Raw genomic sequence first — 22,367 nt, 5'->3', positions numbered from 1 at the left:
TAACAAAAAAAAAAAAGCAAAAATTGATGACGTCCTTCTCAAATTTCTACATCATTGTAAACCCTTTTAACTTTTCAACTACCCGATTAATCCTTAAATTTCCAAGCTTCAGGCAGCTAGATGACAATTTAATGAGCTCATACCAAAACTGAGGCAGGGGTGACGACTCTTTCCAACAATGACACTAGTGTTTTTTTTTTTAAAATTTAAATTATTAATTATTAATTATATTTACATGGTTCAAAAATGGTGATACTTTCATTCATGTGAGATACCCGGAGTCACCACATGGGGTTCTCAATGGCCAACACCAAGATAGGCATCAATTGACTTATAAAATTTTAAAACACCCTAGTGGTTCCGTATCTAATCGCGAGCATGATTAGCTTGCGAATTATTTGAGGTCAACCTATATTTTTAAATTGTGTTTAATGTATTGAAGGTTTTATTTATGTGTATTATTGATAAATCATGTTTTAACTATTAAGCTGTTAAATTCCTGGAAATTATTTTATATGTTATTATTAGTATACTAATTACTATTTGAAATGCTTTATTATTTCTGTTTTGTCTATACTATCACTACTCACTAGTTAACACCTATTAGTCAACACTCTCCTTCTCTCTCAGATTATGACATTGGACTTCATTGTGTTGAGCAGTCATTCGAATGACTTGTTTCCCCTCCAGTGTCTAGGTTAGTTTTCATGTTGTCATGTAAACTGTATGGATCCACTAGACCTAATTTCTATGTTCTGTTGTTGTATTTGTACTCATTGTACTTTGGATGTATTTTAAACCTTGACTTGTATTTCTGTTGATTTTTCCTATATTTAGAGGCGTCTAATGTAGGAAACCCTATTATAGTTTTACTGTTGAGTTTGACTTCTTTTAATAAAATTGTGTTATCATATTTATGTTGATCTTTACAGCGACCTGGATGTTGAGTGATGTGGTACCATCTCCTTGTTGTCGTGGCAATTGCCACGTGCTCGGCTGGGTTCAGGTGTGACATGCACTATCAATATCCTACCTTTCAAATAAGATTGGCGATGCTATATAAACTTTCAATTATGAGAAAATTGGATTGAAAAAAGTGAAAAGAGAATGAAAAAAAATTGAGTTATATAATTAATTGATTAATTGGTTAAGTGGGGTTTGTAAATAATTAAAGAATAGAGAGTATAATGATCTTGTCAAAAATATATATATATATATATATATATTATTTTTGGAGGTTCTCTACCCTCCTAGCACTCTAAATTAGGGTTTTAGAAAAAATGAGATTTGAGGGGTTTTGAAGGGTTAGGAGCTCACCCATTTCTTTTCCTCCAATAAATTAAAATGGCTGTTCAAATAAAAGGAGAGCTCAGTCTAGTTTTCTTTAATCGAGACACACTCTCATGTTATATGCTAACAAAATATTAAATTAAAGATAACAATCACAATAATATAAAATTAAACTAGGTTGATCAACTTAGATAAATATGATAGCGCACCACAACAACTAGATTAACAAAGTTCCTTATGAAAACCAATTAATGATAATGTCATGTTACACATATGACAACACTCATCTTTTAAACCCCTAACCAACCAAAAGGATTAACGGAAGGACAAGGAGGATCATCTCCACTCCCAAATTCGGTAAACTCCAACCACGCAAATGAATATTCATTCCACATGTGTTAGCATCATTTGCACTTGCACTTGGTGTTGTTCCAGCACTTGTGGTATTTCCTTTATTTATTGGTGGACAAGAAGAACAAGAAAATCACATCAAATTAGTGAAACAAGAGCAAGTGGTAGGTCCCTTCTAAAAGTAGGAAGCCAAGGTCGCAACAAAAGCATAGAACAAAGGGTAGGCATTAAGAATGAAACTTGATATATATTTTGCTCTGTGTTGTTTGTAATCCCTCCTATCCGGCTTGCTTATTCGAGTGGGTGGAAAAATATGAATTAGATCTCGGCTGGCATAAGGGGCGGAACCAAGGGGGGCTAGTAGGGACTGAAGCCCCCCCCTCAGCGCCCGGAAGACTATCTTTCATGCCACATAAGGTTTATTGTTTTCGATTTTTCTATACTTAAATTAATATAAAATAAAATATTTAAGCACCTAAAAGCAAGGAGCTTGAGTGGTTAGTGGGCTTCTTTATAAGATTTGAGATTTTGACCCATCCTCTTTGATGCATGTCTTAGTTTTTACATCCCATTTTATTTTATTTTAAAAATCTTATATATATATATATATATTATTTTGTACATTTTTTTATTTTAAAAATATTATGATTTCAAATTTTTCTATAAATTTTTAAATAAAATTTATATAAAATTTTTTAGTAATTTAAAAAAAAGTTTAAAAAATTGTATATAAACTAACATCCCATTTTTTTTATTTTAAAAATATTATGATTTCAAATTTTAACTAAATTTTTTTAAAAAAATTATATAAAATTTTTAGTAATTTAAAAAAAGGTTTAAAAAATCGTATATATATATATATATATGTAGTGAGAGGGATAGATTTTACCGTATTTTTAAAAAAAATACAAACTTGATATGTATTCTTATTAATTGAGTTATTGAAAATATCTTATATTTGCTATAGATAACACAATTTTAAATAATCCTTTTATTATTTTAATATATGTATTTAATTTTCTTTATGTTAGCATATTATTTTTATTTAAAATAATTATTTTATTGGATTATTTTTTATTTTTTTTTTTATGGTTTGCCTTTAGACTTCAGACCCTCCTATTATCGAGTCCTGGTTCCGTCCCTGACTGGCATGAAAATAATATTACACTTGAGGTCCTAAGTTTTATTAAAAGATTTTTAATTTTAATTTCTCTAGGTAGCAGTGTCTTTGCTAAAATGACTTTGTTGAAAATATGTGACTTCAAAAAAATTTTTTTTTTACACCTAGAGTAATTATTTGTGTTGGCTCTAAGGAGAAAAATATAGTTATTTTGTTTTTGAAATTCATATTATACTCTGATCATCCAAGTTGATATGATGACGAAATATGTCGAATACAAGTCACATTATAGCGAGTCAAAATAATCAAATTAATAAATTAAATTTGCACACTCGAAGAGTCCGTTATTTCAAACTCCAAACGAAAATACTTTATTTAAAAGTCAAACCAAAACCATCAATGGCTCTCACTTTAGCTGCGATTGTTGCTTTTTAAACTTTTTATTTTTTGTTTTCTTTTATTATTATCAAAGTAAGTCTATATATTGACCCAAACCTAATTTAAATCATTATAAATTTACAAATAAAAAAAAACCTTAAATTATATGCATATATATTACTAACTAAAAACGCAATTTTATAATTAGTAAGGTCATCAAATGCAAACTTTGTCTCAAATATTGATATTTGGATCAAAACCTACTTGTATTATGATTAACTTATTTGTGCGTAAAGCTTCAAAGTATTTTAATAATAAATAGTTTGGATTTAATTTTAATTAGAGGTTTAGAATCAACAAATCCACAATTACTAACTGTAATAAACTACTACTACTACTTGAAATGTTTGTTAAGTAAATACTGCTAAATTTAACTCAACTATTTAAATATGGAACGCAGTAATTTTACAGTACATAAAAGAAATACTGTACCTAAAATCATATATACTTGGTTGTATTTTATCACAATTGCCATCATCACTATAACTATTCAGGTCATCTTCATTGATATAATTTCTTACGTGCCCAACATTGGCTTAAAGGTTTGAATATAATATATATATACACACATTACATATTGCTAATTTATTCCAAATTATCAAAATCTACATTTCTTTAATTATTTAAAGAGAAATAAATTTAGACAATTATCTTTTGAGTAGTTCTCATAATTTTGATTAATAGTAAAAAAAAACTATTTACGGCTTTTTTAATGATTAATTTTGGTAGAATACCCGATTTAGTCCTCTAATATTGTTAATCTCCCTCTTTGATCTCTCTATTTTAACATTTGAAAAATATAAGTCCGTCTCTCTAACATAATTTGTCTTTAAGAGGTTTCTATGAGGATTTACATTTTTCAAATACTAAAATAGAGAAATCTTCTATGGACAAATCATATTAGAGGGATTACAAATCCAAAATAATATTTTTAAATTTTACGTAGAAATTGTAAATAATAATTTTAATGTAAAACATTTAGATATTGATAAACAAAATGTTTTGAGAGGTGCGGAAGCACAATAAAAAATGTCTTATTACTTCTCAATAATGGGGTCAAATTCCTAAACAAAAAACTATTAATTACCAACGGAGTTTGCCCATGATAAATTTTTCTTGGTAATTCACTAGGGAATGGATAGGGATTAGCTAGTAAGAAATGACTAGATAAAAAAAATTAGAAGATTTGCTCAGGGATTACACAAGAAAATATCCGGGGATATACCCACAAAAAATATTTCCCAAGCTAATCCGTTAGTAAATCACACGGGAACTACGCACCTAACATTCAACAAGGGATTGGCTTCGAAAACAACGTAACTTTGTAAGTGTGTTATACGTATTGTTAGTTCTGTGGTGTGAATGAGTGGATAATAACTTTGGTTGTGCTAGTTTTGTGGTGTGAATGAGCGATATAACTTTATTATGATACATTGCAATTGTTATTTTAAGCACATTATATTAGAAAATATTTATTATTTTAAATGAATGATTTAATATAGTTTTGTTGTATTGTAATTTATAAAATAATTTTAAAATAAATATTTTATTCTATAAAAGTAAGAGATTACCTAGATAAAATCTCCTTTTCAAATTTTATTATTCAAAGATCACCCAAAAAATAATCCATAATTATAATTAGCAAGGGGTTATCTATGGAATAATCATTGGAAAATATTACACGGACCCAAGGATTTAACATTTCAATTTTTTGAAAATTTAGCAATTGATTACATAGAAAAAATTGCTTGCTACATTTACCCATGGATTACCTAAAAAACTTTTTGTAGGAAATTCCTTGTCTATTAAGAATTGGTTACGACAAATTACCCATAGCATTTATGATTTACCTAGGGACCAATTGATCGCTATTTAGCGAGGGATTATAAAATTTCTAAAAAAATTATTATAGATAAGGCTTTTATCCAGGAATGTCAATTCTTTCAAATCTCTCCCTAAAGCTTATTACCTAGAATTTTAGCATTTTAGTTTGGAAAATTTCCCAAGCTAATTATTGTTTTACTTGTAGTGGATCTAATAATTTAGACACATATTTAGTATTGAAATGATTTTGTGATATAATTTCTTATGTTTGTTAATCGTTAATTGTTTATAAATATGATTTAAAACTTAAATTTATTTTATCAATTAAATATAAAAACAAAAAATATCACAAGTAATTTCGAAAGTACTGTTTATGTTGAACAAGTAAAATTTTTTGTAAATTAATTTAGTCAAAACTCAAGGATATCACAAAGAAGAGAAGTTAAATCCTTACCATTGTCGCTGTTAGCATTGTCTTGAGTCGCCTCAGCCAACTGCTTGAACATCTGAGCATCCTTTGAATTTGGTTTGAGGTTAAGCAACTCTGAAAGACATATTCTTAATTCAAAGAATATACATGATTTAAATATATATTTATGTTTATTTTTCTCTCACAATAAACACATGTAATCCTCTGAGCTAAAAAACACATTTTGAGATAAGCCAAAAAATTAGATGGTTGATTTACTAACTTGGGCACTCCGATACGTTGGCATGGACGCCGCAAGTGGAGGGCAATGATACTGCAAGGGTGACATTAATCTTAAGGCCGAGTTGTGGATCATCATGGTCTTTGATGAGTACGCAAAGGCATTTAGGACTCTTCAAAAGGACACTTTTGAGACTAGTGCAACAGTCAGGAGTTGGAGATTTCGCATCTCCTTGCACGTAAGGTAAACATCCGGCCAACCCAACTAGTTGATCTCCGCATTCAGCTTGATCTCCGGCAAAATCTGATGATGTAAGATTTATGAGAAGGAAAAATGACAGAAAAAAAATTGTAGATGCCATGAGTTTTGTTTTGTGGCGACCTAGTCGAACTAAAGAGGGCAGATTTATATGTGAATGTATGAAGCAAATTGTTTTATGGGGGAAGTGTGCTGGCAATGATAGTGATAAAATGATGATGTTGTGGAGTGGTCAATAGTGGGTTGTTGGAGTTTGGAATGTTGTGGGAAATATTTTGGCTTTCACACTACTGTGGTTCTAGGGGTATTTTATGGTGTGGTGGTTGGTCATGATTTTGTGTGGACCCCGCCAGCGCAATGTGGACCTAATCCTTTTATTTTTAAAACCTCTCCTTAATCTCCTTCTTCGAGACGCGGCCGGAACCGGGCAAAAATTGCACCCAATAAATCTAGTGCATTCGTGTCCGCACCATGCGCCTACGTGAGTTCAGAATTTCTAAGCTAATTTCCGAATCCAAACCCTGAAATTTGCACCCCCCTGCGCCTGCGCGTAAGAGAGCATAACCACTAAAGCAAAGTTAAAGGATAATGAATAGTACTATATATAAAGTGGATGAATTCCTTGTAGCTAGGCAATGTGGTACTAAATCTTTAGTAGGAATGTTTTGAAACAATATGAGCCTAAAGAATATGGGCCCTCTAACATTCTTGGCATCCGGAGGCGAGGAGAAGAAGAACAAGGAGCTGTCGGTGTTTCCCAAAGGCTAGGTAGGCTCTCTCACTCTCTTAGTGATGGTAGAGTGTGATGCTAGAGTTTTGGGAGAAGCTTGTTGTATATGTAATCCTAATCTTGGTGATAGTTATTTTCTAATAAATATGCATGTTTTGAAGCTCCTAGTTGCATGTGTTTTAGTGGGTGATTTATACTCTCATGTGTCTAAGGTTGCCTTTGATGATGATGTTTGCTTGTAGAGCTTCACCCTTTTTATTTATGTTTGACTTATCCTTGCATGGAGCTATATATGAATTTGCATACATGAGACCATGGCTATTGATTGTGTAGGAAGTTTTATATATGTATGCTTACATTTTCATGCAAGAGACTAATAGTTAGTCATACTTGAAGCCACTTCTACCTATAGGTTTAGATCACTCTTGTGCCCCTCGAATACCTCTAGTTCATGGCATCCAAGGATGTATATTTATATGTATATTTATATATATTTACACACATGAACCCACCTCCATATGTATATACATATATGTTTGAAACCACTCATACATGTGCAAGAAATTATGTTCTCATTTGCATGAAACCTTATGTTTACACCCTTGAATGTTGACTTGCATGATCCATGCATTGGTGTATGGGTTTTACATGCATACACCTGCCCTTATATACATATATATAGATTATATTTATTTACTATGTGTGCATTACAATAGTGCTTAAATGGCATGCATCCTGATTGTGTTTATGAGAAATCATATATGTATTGGCATAGTAAACCACTGTGTTGGTAGAGCATGAATTGTGTTCAATTAATTATATCTTTTGATACTTTGCTTTTGTTGCTTCTTTTGAATCCTTGAGTTCTAATTTGTGTTTAGAAAGACCATGCTTGTTGTAGAGTGTTGATATTTTAGACTAGCTTATCTTTAACCTTTGTGCTTTAACTCTTCCAAGTATTAATGTCTATTTGGTTGGTTTTCCCTTGGATTATAAGACCACCTTGAGCAATAATCTTGGATTTCTTTTGAATTTAGGAGATCACCAAGTAAGTAATCCCTTGAACTCTTGTATTTAAAATTTTGTTGTTTTTGTTTATTTTCATGTAAAATTTCTGAAAATTTGTTTGCAATTATTCTTTGAAAATTATTGTGGGAATGTCATCTTATTTATGACTTATGTTTTTAGATGAAGAGTAGTTTCTAGACTTAGTTGGAACTATGATGTTATTACTTTGCCAAAACTTATATAGATTATTTCCCTTTATTTCTTTCAATTATTTGACAAAGTATTTATCCTTTTTGAAATCCTATTTATTTCCAATAACAAAAAAAACTTAAGATTTAATAAGTGCTTGAATCTGTGGTCCACCTACCATCATCTTGGATTATCTATTTATTATTTGGTTATATTTTATTCCTTAAATATCCACTTGCCTGTATGTCCTTACTTATCTCCTTTCTAAAATTGTTACCATCCTTGTTCTGACAATGTTCCCTTTGAATTTATTTATCTAGCTATTTTGGAAATAGGTGGGTCATTTATTTTTCTTCAATTGATGAGACACATTAGACCTTGTATTTTTTTTTACAAATTTTGGTATTTTACTGTATTAATAATTATGCATTTCACCCTTGAGATTGGTTGAATAATTAATTATTTATTGGTTTCACTATTAATTATACTTGTGGTATTTTATTTTATTGGTAAATGATTTATTATCTTGAATTTTGGGAAAATATTTGTGAAATGTTGTTATTATTTCTTCAAAGTGGGAACCAGGCTAAGGCTTGGAAAAGTGAGTATATTCTTTTACATCTATTTATTTACCTATTTATTTATTTGTTTATTTACTTTATTTTATTAGATGAATTTTTGGAAAATACTTGTGAATACCTTGTATTCTTGGCTTGAAAATGTGTCTGAAAATTTTGGTCTCCAAATGAGCGATATGAAACTCTGTCAGTGGGGGGTTAAACCCTGACCTTGTCGACAAGTAATTTTGGAAAAATGAGACTGCACTTTCGCACCGTGTCCGTTCAGTGAAATAATCAACGGCCACTTGATATTTAGTCTCGGGCCACCGAAGGTAAATAAATGACTTATGTTATTCTGGCTCGGGTCACCGAGGATAAACAAATGATCTCTGGCATTTACAGTAAATTTGGAGACATACTCTGGATTATGTTATTTATTGCTTTACCCTTTGGTTTTGTTAACACTATTTTGTGTTATTGATTTTTGTGCAAGTTTCAGACTTGAACTTTTGCTTTCAGTTTGTTTTTGGATTACTTACTGGGCTAGTGAGCTCATGGATTTATTTTAAATCTTTTTCAGATCAGGAGCAGTAGACCCAGGGATCTTAGAAGGCTTCCAGTAGATGTCTTCCTTTGGAGTTGTATTTTTATGTTGTTGTATCAGTTGTATGGTTGTTTTAAAAACCTCCTTGTAGATCATTTTGTATTTCATTTGCTTTGTATTCGAGCTTGATTGTAAACCTTAAGTTGTACTCTTATTTGAAATTTCTATCAGTTTATTTTCTTCTCCCAGCTGTGTTAGGTTTTGAGGCCTTGCAGGTTCACTGGGCCCCCCACCCTGTGGGTCTGCGGCCGTTTGTCAACGCACTGGGTTCGGAGCATGAAAATTTGGTTGAATGATTAAGGACTAAATTTGTGGCTTGGATTAAAAACTTCTGGTTTGACAGGTGTGTAGATTGGTTGACCTTGATGTATACCGGATTGGTTGACTTTGATTTATACCATTATACTAACTTTGATATTTGAAATAAAAATTTGGATCTAAAATAATAATTTTGGGAAAAAATTTTAAGTAATATAAAATAATATTAACTTTTAATACCTGATCAAATTCTTTCATTGCCCTCGTAGGATAAAATTTGTACTTTAAAATTTAAAATCAGTATATTACATTTGTGTGATGTACTTGTTCATCATGCTTATAATATATCGTTTATCTTAATTTGGTACAATACCCAGTTTAGTCCCTATATTATACCCAAAAGTGCCCTTTTAGTCCCTTTAATATTTTTTTGTCCTTGTAGGATCCTTGTATTTTGTGTTTCTCCATCACGGTCAGGCAGAGATCATTAAATGCATCAACGGTATATGCATAGCTCAAGCAATTAAAAAGCATTCCCAAACACTTCTGGAATTCGTCAAAGCTCTGCGCAAACATGAAGAATCTGTATTCCGTATGTTGAGCGTAGCCGCGAGTAGCACTAATGATCATAAAGACATATCCTCTGCAAAAACCATTATTGAAGCCGATGGACTTAAGAAAAAATTGAAAGTGGTTGAACCAGCTAATGTGGGTACCTCCAATGCATCTGGCTAGATCGGATGTTTATGTATTGTACTATTGTTATCTATGTAATTTGGTTGTATTTACAATATGCATGTACGTCGGGATATTTAATATGATGTTGTATTCTATAATATAAATATTCATAAAAATTAATTATAATAATTTGGAAATAAACAACATTTTTTAACAAGTTTTGATTTAATTAGTACAGATAGAACTGGACTTGGGCCGAGTTTTCTACAGAAATTATATGTCTCTCGAGCCGGCCCACGAAATGTTAAACAACTCTAATTACAGAATTAATAGAAATTACACCAAAACTATTAAGAAAATTCATGACATTACATCTGAAAACGTGTAGAAAATTTTCTGTACATGAACGTAGTGTAGTCCATATGCGGAAGATTAACCAGCATTTTTTAATACGTAGAGCTCTACGTAAATTGTAGTTGAATCTGATCTTAACTGTAATACGATCCCAATTGTTGTTGCATGGCTTGTCTAAGTGATCCTTGATACAGAAATACAATGGATTACGGAGTTCCCAGAAAAATATTCCTGTATTTGCCTGTTCCTCCGTAATTATCTCTCCAGTCCTACTGTCCATTGTTACGGTGAACAACCAGATGAATGACTTGTGATACTATCTTGGGCTTGGGCTGTGTTGAACAGATTTCCGTAGAGGAACTCAAACTGGCCATTTTTCATAGTCCAATCCCGCAGGCCCATGTTTTCATTTTTGTCTAGGAACTCTTTGTAGCTAGAATCACTACCCGGGTTGCATAAAATGATAGACGGTACACCACCTTTAATATGAACCGGTTTACCGTATTTGTAATTTGTTTGCCAATCTCTCTGGGCACCAATGAGTTCTTTCTAGTGCTTTATACGTAGATAAGCCGGAGATACATCATCAATTACATTATATAGAACATCCTGATGAAATGTTGCTGGATTGAAATCCAGATGCCCGCAAATGTAATTGTGTTTACCCAGAGATCGGGCCCAAGCAGTTTTACCTATACGACTTGGGCCTTCAATTATCAGACTAATGGGCCAAATACAATTTTCTTTGTGTGTAACTATATTCCCCTCTGGCCCCGCAGGGTCATTAATATTGAAATTATATTGAAGCCAATCATTTATAACCCTTGTAATATTAAACAATGAATAAGCCCAGAAAGATACGTATGGATCAAAAGGCTTGTAAAAAATTCTTTCATAATTAGGCCTTAAGTTTTGATATTGTAATGTAAATACTCTGAGATCATTCTTTCTGATTATCTTCAATGCCTCCTATGTGGAACCTGAATTTAGAGCATCATCATAGATATCAGCGAATGACTGTCCTCTATACCTTGATACCTTGGAATCTTCTTGGAATATACCCCAGTCGACGTAATCACCACCTTTCTCTATGTATGCCTTGATGTCTGCACTGGATTTTGACCGACTGGATGTTTGGATGAAAAGAAAAACAGAAGAAGTGGGGGAGACAATATCAAACAATCTTTCATTTGTTACCTATGCCCTTTCTTCTAATTCTATTAATGCGTGCAAATATGGAATTCCATCTTCATGTAACTCTCTTGCGACTCTGATGAATTTCTTGTTGCTTGGGAGATTAACGGCTATCAGCCTTTCCAGTGCTAATTCTTTTGCTAATGAACACCGAGGATAAGTTAGAAATATATTTATGGCATTAATTCTAAACTTCTTTGGAGGGTGTGGCATATTTGTAATTTATGGGATTACTTGTGAATAGTCTGAGCACTAGAAACTATAAAGCAAAGTGTGTAAAGCTATGTGTGTGAGGTGATCAGGCCATCCGGGTTTAATATACTTCCAAACACAGAAGGTGTAAGAGTATTTTATTTTTATTTTTATTATTATCTTCTCATATTGCTTTGTGGCCATTGGAGCTCAGGGAAGAGTGAGCATGGTTAGTCTTGTGGCCCACTCTTGGTTTGAGCTTGCTTGGTCTGGCTTGCCTAATTTGGGCTTGAGATTAGACATGATCTAATAAATATTTGTATGTATAAATTAGTTTAAATTAATAAAAAATATATAAAATAATTGTATGTGTAGTATAAAATCATTGAATATTTAAAAAATGTAAATAAATAAATCAATCAACAAAAAAAAAAAAATGAAGACTATATTTAAATTTAAAAAATAATTTAAATTGTATTTATTTTATTTTTATTTTTTAAAATTTTAATGTCGTTGCCTGCGTGGATTACTAGGTTCCAATTAAACAATAACATCATGTTGGTTGGAGATTGGAGATAAGTGCTATTCCCTTGATTAAACAAATTGAGACGACTGATATATATATATATATATATATTTCAATAAATATATTTCTAACTAGTTTTTTTTTAATTATTAATATTAATAAATATTTATTATTTATTTACAAAAACAACATCATGTTTTGCTGGAATAAGTCCTATCCCCTAGCCAAACAAGCAAAACAAGTTAAAAATATGCTTTTATAAAGATTTTAAATTATTAAATAAATATATTTAATTGTTAATGTTTAATATTTTATTAATATTAATAAATATGTTAATAATTTTTAAAATTTTAAATTTAAAATATTTATTCTTTTTATTAATACTAATTAAGTCAAAGATCAACCGAAAACAAGTTTTCCCTCAAACTGAATATATATTTTCTTGGCGCCATGTGTTTTATTCCTTAACTAAATTGCTCCTAAAATTTATTTTAAATATTTTTTTTATAAATGTTAATTATTAAAATAAATAAAATTTAACAAATGAAAAACAAAACCAATATTATAAAAAAAGGCAAAAATTGATGACATCCTTCTCAAATTTGAACATCCCTAATAAACCCTTTTAACTTTTCAACTACCCGATCAAATTTGGGTTTTGCAACAGTGCAACCCACACCCAAATCCACACCCAAATCCCACCACATCTTTGGGGTCACACTATTGCAACCCCAAATTTGAGGTCCCACATTATTTTTTATTTTTTAATTATATTTTTATATTTTTATTGTTTTTATTATTGTAATGAAAAATATAAAATTATTATTCCATTAATATAATTATAAGTAGTTATTTATAATATTAATTTGTGTGTAAATAATTAATAATCAATAATAATTATTATTTAATTAATAACTAAAATAGATAATTATTAATATATAATGAATTTATAAAAACAGAATAGTTGAAATTTTATTGAAAAATAACTTTAATAAAAAGCTAATACAATGTAAAAAACTAATTAAATTAAAACTAATATTCCGTAAATCACTAAGACTTCGCTATATTATCGAAAATAGACTTTCCAAAACTGGATTCGATGATGAAGCAGGTGGTTGTTATAAGAAAATAATATATGAAAAGAATATTATGAGAATATTCTTTTTGGGATAAAAATTTCGAGATTTGATGGTTGAGTAAAAATTTCAGTAGTAAGCACCAAATTTGGGATCTTGGGATAGAAATTTCGGGATCATGCGGTTGGAGATCGTCCTCAAAGCAGCTAGATGACAATTTAATGAGCTCATACCAAAACTGAGGCAGGGGTGACAACTCTTTCCAAGACCTAACAAGCTCATGGGTGAAAAGCAACCTTACCAACAATGACACCAAGGGGTTTTTTTTATAAAACTATTATAATAATTATTATTAATTATTAATTATATTTTTTAAAGGGCAAAAAAAAGTAATTTTTGTAATCATGAGGATGTTTTGGGTACGATATTGGAAAAGACAAGAACTTTGGGGTAATACAAAGTTTCAATGATTTGGTGGTCCCCAGAAAAACTTGGAGGACCTCCTCATCATTTTATCATTAAAACAAAATTTATTAAAATATTTATTTATGTTTTATTAATATTAAAAAAAAAAGCTATAGTGCTTTGTCTGTTTATCCGCAGAGCACTGAATTCTCCGTTAGATACTTTTCGTGGTGGCACAGCCTACTCAATGGCCAACTCAGCCCTATCCCTTCTTCTCTCTTGTCGTCTCCCCTCTGTTTCAATGCCCAATTTCTCTTTTGTAAGGAAATGGATTCCCTTTATTGGTTTTGCATTTGTTTTCTCTCAATCAGCTGAAATTTCCATTGATTTTGATATAGAGATTCAAGAGATCCTTAAATGCTAACCAGAGGTTGGGGATTTGGGGGAAGTGCAGCATTAGAGGGCCTCTGTTATCCAAAAGGCTGAATCTTGTATGCGTTAGAGCAGGGGAAAAGGATTTGGTTGGCTCTGCCACGGCGGAAGAGATTGTTACTGAATTGGACGAGCCGCCGTCCATTGAATCTGGTTTGGTTTTTGGAATTTGTTTGTGTTTTCCATGCAGTTCTGGGGTTTTATTGGTGTAAATCTTTGCAGATTTGGAGGAGAGGGAGTCGAGTGTTGCCACAATTTTGGCCAATTTCACTAATGATTTTGATCCTTATCATGCCGCTGGTACTCCATTGTACCAAACTGCCACTTTTAAGCAGGTAACCCTAATTTCAAATTGATGGTTATGTTTCTATGACTGTAAGTCTGTAATGGTGTTGCTTATGAGTTACTCCTTGCTAGAGAATTATGGGAGGAAATGAGAGTAGACGTTTTGGAATTACTAATATGTTCAAATCTAGATGACAAAGCATACATTCATGTAAGTCTGTTTTCTGCTTTAGGATGAACAATCATATTCTCACTTCATTTATGTGCAAAAATGTAGCTTTAATGTACTCATGTGTTGTCTGGATTTATCAATATTTTTGTGATGGAATAGGCTTACCACAATATTGTAATTATTGATTTGTGTGAGGATAATCTGAGTTGTCTGAAAGTTTTCAAGATTTTTTTTCTTGATTGGTTATAATTTCATTTTCAGAAGCCTTTCAATGGACATGTGATGTGCTACTAAATAGGGATGTAAATGGGGCGGAGAATCCCCGTTCCCCGTGAGGACCCGTCCCGGCGGGGCGGGGAACGGGGGAAAACCCCTCCCCGCCTCGCGGAGCGGGGCGGGGAAGGCATTTCCCGCCCCGCGGGGATTCCGCCCCGCTCCCCATGGGGATCCTTGAGGGGATTCCCCGATTTTTAATAATATATATATATATTGAAAATAACTCATATGATTAGTTATTTAGTTTTTTAAAATAATTCAATATGAATATAAGATTATAACGACCAAATATGTGGGTTTCAAAAAAATATATTTCTAGTATTTATTAATAATGTTTTAGACTTTTAGACTTTAAGTAATACTAGTATTACTCCCGTGTGATGTACGAATATATATATGAATTTTTTTTAAAAAATTTAATAATTTTTTTATTTTCTATAGAAATTAAGGTAAAATTAAGATTAAATAAAATAAGCTATTTATCAACTTTAAAAATATAATATTTTTATAAAATTAATTTTATTATATATTATGAGATAAAATAATAAAAATTAGTTTAAAATAATATAATTTAGTGTTATGTTATAAATATTTTAATATTATTAAAATAATATTTGTAAAATTTCTATGAGAAATTGACAAGTGTCAAATAGGTTTTCAACTTTAATATACATACATACATACATATATATATATATATTTTGATATATAATATTATTAGAATTTTATGTAATAAAAAAAATTGGCGGGGGACGGTGATTCCCCGACCCTGTGGGGATCCCCGCGGGGGAGTGTGTGCGTATAATTTCTCCCTCGCGGGGAATTTGGAGGCGGGGAATCCCCGCCCCGTGGGAAGCTGGGTGGGGACGGGGATCCCATTCCCCGCCCCGCCCCGCCCCACTTACATCCCTACTACTAAATGATTTGGACGATTTATTTTTTTCATTTCTTTTGAATTATTTTTGTTTTGTATGGCAGCATTCAGCCACAGAGTTTGGTTCATATGACTATACTGAAATTGGATTAAGTAATCCAATTCGGGATGTGCTACAAAGGCCAGCATACTTGATATCTTGTTCCTTCCATCATGATCTGGACTACAAGATGCAGGTTAACTCTTCTTGTATGGTTACACTAATGAGGGCCTTTCTTTATGACATTCAGTCTTCTAGCCAAAATTGAGAAGGCTGATTCTGTGTTTTGCTTCACTAGTGGAATGACTGCCTTGACAATTTTCAACAATTACTTTCGCTGAGAAAATCCTTCTCTTCAATTATATTTCTTTTAACTGGGCTGGATTAATCTGTTTGGAAACAATTAGTAAGTATTAGCCATCGAAAACTATTGCAGAAAATATTAGAAATAGCTCACTCGCATGGTGCTCTTGTATTGGTGGATAACAGTATTTTGTCTCCAATTCTGTGTCAGCCTTTGAATCTTGGAGCAGGTATATATATGGACATGACCCAACTAGTCCATGTATTTTCAAGAGTAGAGGGGCTAGTTGCGAAGAGACTAAGAGTAGAGGGATTGAGTGGGCCAATTTTAAAGACTAGAGGGACTAGTTGGGATCATTTCTGAGTAGAAGGACCACAAGGGAAGAGAGAGAAAAGTAGAGGGACCAATTTGGGTATTATACCTTTAAACTTTGGCCTTACTATGGCTTGTGTGTTACGTGGGTTAGTTATGGAGACCGACAGACTATTGTTCGAGACTGCATTAAAAGTATCAAATACTAGAGCTATGTAGCTCAATATTTAGGTATTTCCAAATATACATTGGCTGATTTTGAGACAAGTAGCTGGCTTACTAAAAGGTTCACACCACGAAGGCCATATTCTTTTTTCAAAGCTTTAGTAGTAGTTTGTGTAAGCTTACTTTTAGTGGAGTTTGGCCGAACTTTGGAAGAATTTTCAAAGATGGTCTCTAGCATGGTGCATATCATAGCTTACCTCATTGTGCTCTTAACATGAGATAATTTCGTACTCCTCTCATGCAAATTGTTTTGATATTTATATTGATGTGTCATGGACCAGTGCCTCATTGCTTTGTGGTTTTGGTTTTATTTTAGTTTTTAATAGTAACCGCATTGTGGACAGACTGACTGCCTTGTAACGCTAAAGTTTTATAGTTTGATGCGTCATGGACTAGTGCTGGATTCTTTTGCGATGGAATATACATTTAATTTGATTATTCACAAACTTAGTAATAACACTTGATAATATGTGATTCATTCGAAGTCAAATACACGTTTCAACAATTAACGAAACTATCAATCATGCTAAAGAATTGTCATCTCAGCTATGTACTTTGAAAGAGCATTTGATCCAGTAAACAAGGTACAAGAATAATATCTATTGCCGGTTAGGTTTTGTATTCCAGTTCTTAACTATCATTCAGATGAGGTTTAGATAGCTGAGAGACATCCAGGATGGAAAGAAAGTCCAGGATAGCTAATGTGTGTCACCTTTAGTTGGGATGATAAGAATTCAGTTATCTTCAATGCACTTGCCTGTTGGCAAAAGAAGGTTCATGTCACCAACACAAACAATTTAACCAAATGGACAATAGAGGCATTAGTTGTAAATAAATTGAAATTGTCAGCCAAAAGTTAAGATACAAAGTCAATAGTTTCTTTTATCAATCATGTAAGCAGTATGTCGGGTAATAAGTATACTTACAAGGTCTGCAGTATTGCCAGATCCATGGATCATAAATTTAACAAATCAAACAAAAACTACATTACTAGGATAAGGAAATAAGAATCTTTTGCACAAACAATTATTGACTGTATTTAAAACAAAATACTAATTATAAGTCACATGTCAACAAACCTAGATTTTATATTTAGGCAATTATCATGTTGCATTACAACCAATAACGGTTCTGGAAGGCTAATAATAAAATGATATGTTAGAGATTCATTTCTTTACCCTTATGTCTGCAATTTGTAGGCAAGGATATACCATGCTCTCCAATCAAACAATCTCGGTATGAGGGCCAATTGCCGAAGCCATAACACTCAAATCACTTGTTATAACCAGTCTGTATCATCACATAAATATAATTTTTATTTCTAACTACACAGAGCTTGAAAATGACTCAGTAGGTTCACGAATCAATTGAAAAGAGAATTTGGAAAATTTATTATTTTCTTGAATTGAAGGTTAGAAGAATTTATATAGTAATGCAAACCCTAAAATGCAAAAAATTCTTAAAAATTAAAATAAATAAAATAAAGAAATAAATAAGATAAACTAAACGACTATAAAAGCAAAAAATCCTCATAATTTATCCTGTTTCCCTCTTGTTATAGTAGCTTTGCCTTTAAAGCTAAGTTCTTTAAGTCAGATAAAGTTCAGATAACTTGCACCCTAATTCTATATCTGAGTGATGGTCTCAATCCCTCAAAATACCTAGCTACCTATTGCACTTCTAACTCGTGGAGATTGTTCTTTTCAGTTTGTCTCATGAATTTTGCAATATATTCATGAACAGACAGACTGCTCTGTTAATAACGTTGATATTGCTAAAATAGGATCTACTCATAATTAGGGGTAGAACTCTTAAAAAAGGGGCAGGAAGACTCATGTCACCACATTTCCTTTCTTTGAAACCACTTGTGACAGTAATTGGTCAGACCCACTATATTGGTGATCTCCTGAGATAATTTCCTGACCTAGAAGGCAACAAATTTAGCTATTATTGTACATACAAAGTGAAAATAATACATATTAATTCAACCATGTCATACCAAATTCAAGAAGGTCTATGATAGTCTCCAAGGCAACCATTCTTCTAGTGAAGCAAAATGTATAATCAGTCTTCTCGATTTTGGCTATAAGAATAGATGCCATAAGAGAGCCCTCATTAGTGTAACTACAAAAGAAGAGTTAATATGCATTATGTAGTTTGGATGATAATGTAAAGAACAAAGATCATGTGTGTTGACCTTTATAACACATTTCGAGCTGGATTATTACTGTCAGTCTGTCAGTCTGTCAGTATTGTCATATGACTAAAACTTCATGGCTAAAGGTTGCCATATAAAATAAACTTTATTCAAAAGAAATGGGGAAAAAACTATCCAATCATTTAGGAACACATCACATGTAGATTGAAAGGTTTCTAAAACTGTGATTAAACAATCATTTGCTACATATGTCCATCACAAACATCCTATATTGTGTAAGAAGTTATGCAACTATTAAGTTTTAGCAATTAAACTATGAATGTGAACAATAACAAAAATTTCAGCAGTACATAAATAGCAAAGCCTGAATAACAGATATAAGGCTATAGATAGCAATGCAAGTGTGTTCAGGAAGTTTATTGCTAACAATATACAAATTATATAGCAATTAACATTAACCAGATTCAACTATACAACACTTAAAACATTGATATAGATTGTAACAAAGTAGGCTTTTTAAAAACTTTGTCATGCTTTATATATCAATGTCAATGCTTATGTAAGATCATATTAAAGTAAGGTACAATTAAACTATGATTCAGATAAGAAATTCAACAAGGAAATACAACAACTACATGAGTACACTATAAATAATAGATGATGAGTGTTTGAATAATACAACTCAAGTTCAAACATATCAAAATGTCCACATCTCGAACAAGCATTTGCACTTCACATGTGAAAACCATTTTCATATTTATAAATGACAAAAGAATAATCATACGAGCAAAAAGGGGGTTTCGCAACCCAATCTTGGCCATGATACAAACAAAACTAGGAAATTTTTATTTCAACGTTTTAGAATTTCATAAATAAATCAATAACGTAAAAACTATTTCCATAACCAAACATGACAAAAGTATAATTTTGTGAACAATGGGTTTCGCAAACCATTTCCCGAAGTAAATACCAATAGTATCGAAAGAGAACAATGAGTATACTTTTGGAATACATCGCACATATCTTGGAAGTATAATGAAATTCATCAAAACAAACGAGGTTTTCTGCACAATTAAAACTCAATCCATACTTATGGTCATTCTAGCATCATCTCTTAAACAATTTATCACACATCACCAAAATATAAGAGCATGTTCAAGAATAGTTTAAGCATAATCCTCAAGTCTTCCATGAAAAGCCTGAAACTGCTACCTTAGTTACATTCCTCTCAAATTTATAACATTTCTCAATTTGTTAAAGAGACATTCACCAAAGATCCTCAATAATACAAAAATCATTACCAACCTCAATTGCTAAGCTAAGAAGTCGACTCACCCATAAACAAATGCTTGCTAATCAAACAAATTTACATTTATCAAAACCACATTGAGCATGCAAATATATTTAATTCATTACATGTACTTATGCGTGCATGGCAAATTCAAAAAATCTGTTAAAAAGCTGAGTAGTTTTGGGGGCTTGTAGGATATTACACGAGTTCATCAAGAGGATCTTTGAATGTACTCCCTCCGTTCCTTTTTATCTGTCGTGAATAACCGAATCTCACATACCAAGAAAGTTGATTATTTCATATAATTTAATAAAAATTAGTTATTTTTTCAAAATTACCCCTAATTTATATCTTCACATTTCTCTCTCATATTAAATTTCAAGAAGAGAATTGAAATTGAGTGTTAGGGTAATTTTGGGGAAAAAAATAAAAAATGCTTCTTGATGTTTAAAAATGACAGATAAAAAGAACATGGGTTTATGACAAATAAAAAGGAATAGAGGGAGTAATAGAGAAATCAATAAAACATCTAATCAATTGAAGAGTATACTTGTCAATAATGCACCTGTATTAGCTCTACATGATTTCATTGAAGAGCTCATAATAAAAATAGATACTAGTGATCAAGGGGTTGGTGTTGTTTTATCACAAGTTGGGAAACCTATTGCATTATGAGTAAGGACAAAGATCTATCACTTCCATTTAAGAGAAATAAATGATGGCAATAGCTCTGGTAGTGCAGAAATGGACGCTCTATGTGTTGGGTAGACGTTTTAAGGTCAAACAAAGGCATAAGATTTGAAATTGTTAATGCAACAAAAAATTCACACCACTGCTCATCAAAAGGTGATTAAAAAATTGATGGAATATGATTTATAAGTCAAATAAAAAGGTATAAAAAACATTGCGGCTGATGCATTGTCCTGGGAATTTAAATATTATGGCAATTTTAGCAGTGTATTCTGAAGAAGATTCATGATAGTTGGAAGAAGGATAAGGAGATATCCAATTTAAATGAATAATTGCAGACAAATTCTCATTATAAGCCTCACTATACCTGGAGCCAAAATCATCTTAAAAAAAGGGGGAGGATTGTAGTAGGAGATGAACCTGAAAAGAAACAACTCTTATTGAGATAATTTCATTCTAATTCAGAGGTAGGACATTCAAGGGTTGAAGTTACCAAGAAAAAAATAAGTAGCTATTTTTATGGGGGAGGTTTGAAGGAAGCAATTAGCAAATTTGTGAGAGAATGTGAAATTTGTAGGTGTAAAATAGAAAACACATTGCTACGTGGTACTTTTAGCAATTGCCTTTTACATTGAGGAAACTGGGAGGAGATTAACATGGATTTTATAGATGGGTTGCCAATTTCACAAGGGAAAAGTATAATTTTGGTTGCGGTAGATAGGATAAGCAACTATGCTCATTTTATAGCACTCTCACACCCTTATATAGTGTTATTTGTAGCTCAGTTATTCATGGATCACATACTACCAGTGCATGGTTTGCTAAAAGTCCATTATAAGTGACAAAGGTCCACTGTTGTGTGAACAATTTTTGGGGTGAATACAGATGTAGAGAGTTGAGGTGCTTAGAACAATATTTAACTCCATGAATGAGGAAGATACCTAAAGATTGGGTAAAGGATGATGGTTATCACTAGTTGAATGGTGGTATAAAGGCCATCTTCCATTCTACCAATTAAAGCAAGCCATATAAGGCAAAGGGACCATACTGTGCATCCTACAAAATTTGAAGCTCAAAGTTTGATATTTTGTGGATAAAAGTCATGAAATCTCTTAAAAGAGAGAATTTGTCTCGAGCCATAAATATAATGAAGCATATGGCGAGATAAAGGAATAATGCAAAGAATTCTAGATTGGAGACTTGGTTTATCAAATTACAGCTATAGATAACACTCTGTTGTTGCAAGGAAAATCATTAAGTTAGCCAGCTAAATATTTTGGTCTTATAAGGTGGAAAACGAATAAATAAGGCATTTTATCAAATTAAAATTACCTTCAAAAGCTAAAATACAAATTTTTTATATATGACAGGCCTGAAAAAGTTGGCAACCCAATTAATGTCTCCTCCTTCCTTCTTTTTGCACATTCTGCAAGTGCTTAGCAAATTAAATTACCAACTAAAGCTGCGTACACAATTTTTTTTATATGTGACTTCGAAAAAAAGTTGGCATTAATTATTATACCTATCGCTTCCTTCTTTTGCACATTCTGCAAATGTAGCAATTCAGGAACTTGTTTAGAACACAAAGCAATACGTAACGCTA

At 31.8% G+C, this 22,367-nt stretch overlaps 2 protein-coding genes across 2 annotated transcripts; one reads left to right on the top strand and one right to left on the bottom strand.

Annotated features, from left to right (window-relative positions):
• Nucleotides 1-1,451: 1,451 nt before the first annotated feature.
• On the bottom strand, nucleotides 1,452-6,082 carry LOC120275123 (non-specific lipid transfer protein GPI-anchored 13-like). Its single transcript, XM_039281623.1, has 3 exons — nucleotides 5,716-6,082; nucleotides 5,478-5,567; nucleotides 1,452-1,740 (listed from the first exon to the last, which is right to left on the bottom strand). The coding sequence occupies exons 1-3, from the start codon at nucleotides 6,032-6,034 to the stop codon at nucleotides 1,589-1,591; spliced, it is 561 nt and encodes a 186-aa protein (XP_039137557.1). The 5' UTR covers nucleotides 6,035-6,082; the 3' UTR covers nucleotides 1,452-1,588.
• A 7,870-nt stretch (nucleotides 6,083-13,952) lies between these two features.
• On the top strand, nucleotides 13,953-14,617 carry LOC120276056. Its single transcript, XM_039282799.1, has 4 exons — nucleotides 13,953-14,024; nucleotides 14,104-14,290; nucleotides 14,360-14,472; nucleotides 14,555-14,617. Exons 1-4 carry the CDS (start codon nucleotides 13,953-13,955, stop codon nucleotides 14,615-14,617), a joined length of 435 nt encoding a protein of 144 aa, XP_039138733.1.
• The last annotated feature ends 7,750 nt before the right edge of the window (nucleotides 14,618-22,367 follow it).

The sequence above is a fragment of the Dioscorea cayenensis genome, chromosome 14 (genome assembly GCF_009730915.1).
Source record: "Dioscorea cayenensis subsp. rotundata cultivar TDr96_F1 chromosome 14, TDr96_F1_v2_PseudoChromosome.rev07_lg8_w22 25.fasta, whole genome shotgun sequence".
Taxonomy (NCBI): Eukaryota; Viridiplantae; Streptophyta; class Magnoliopsida; order Dioscoreales; family Dioscoreaceae; genus Dioscorea; species Dioscorea cayenensis.
Note: the sequence above shows the minus strand (reverse complement) of the source record. Positions and strands in the feature narration are given on the sequence as shown.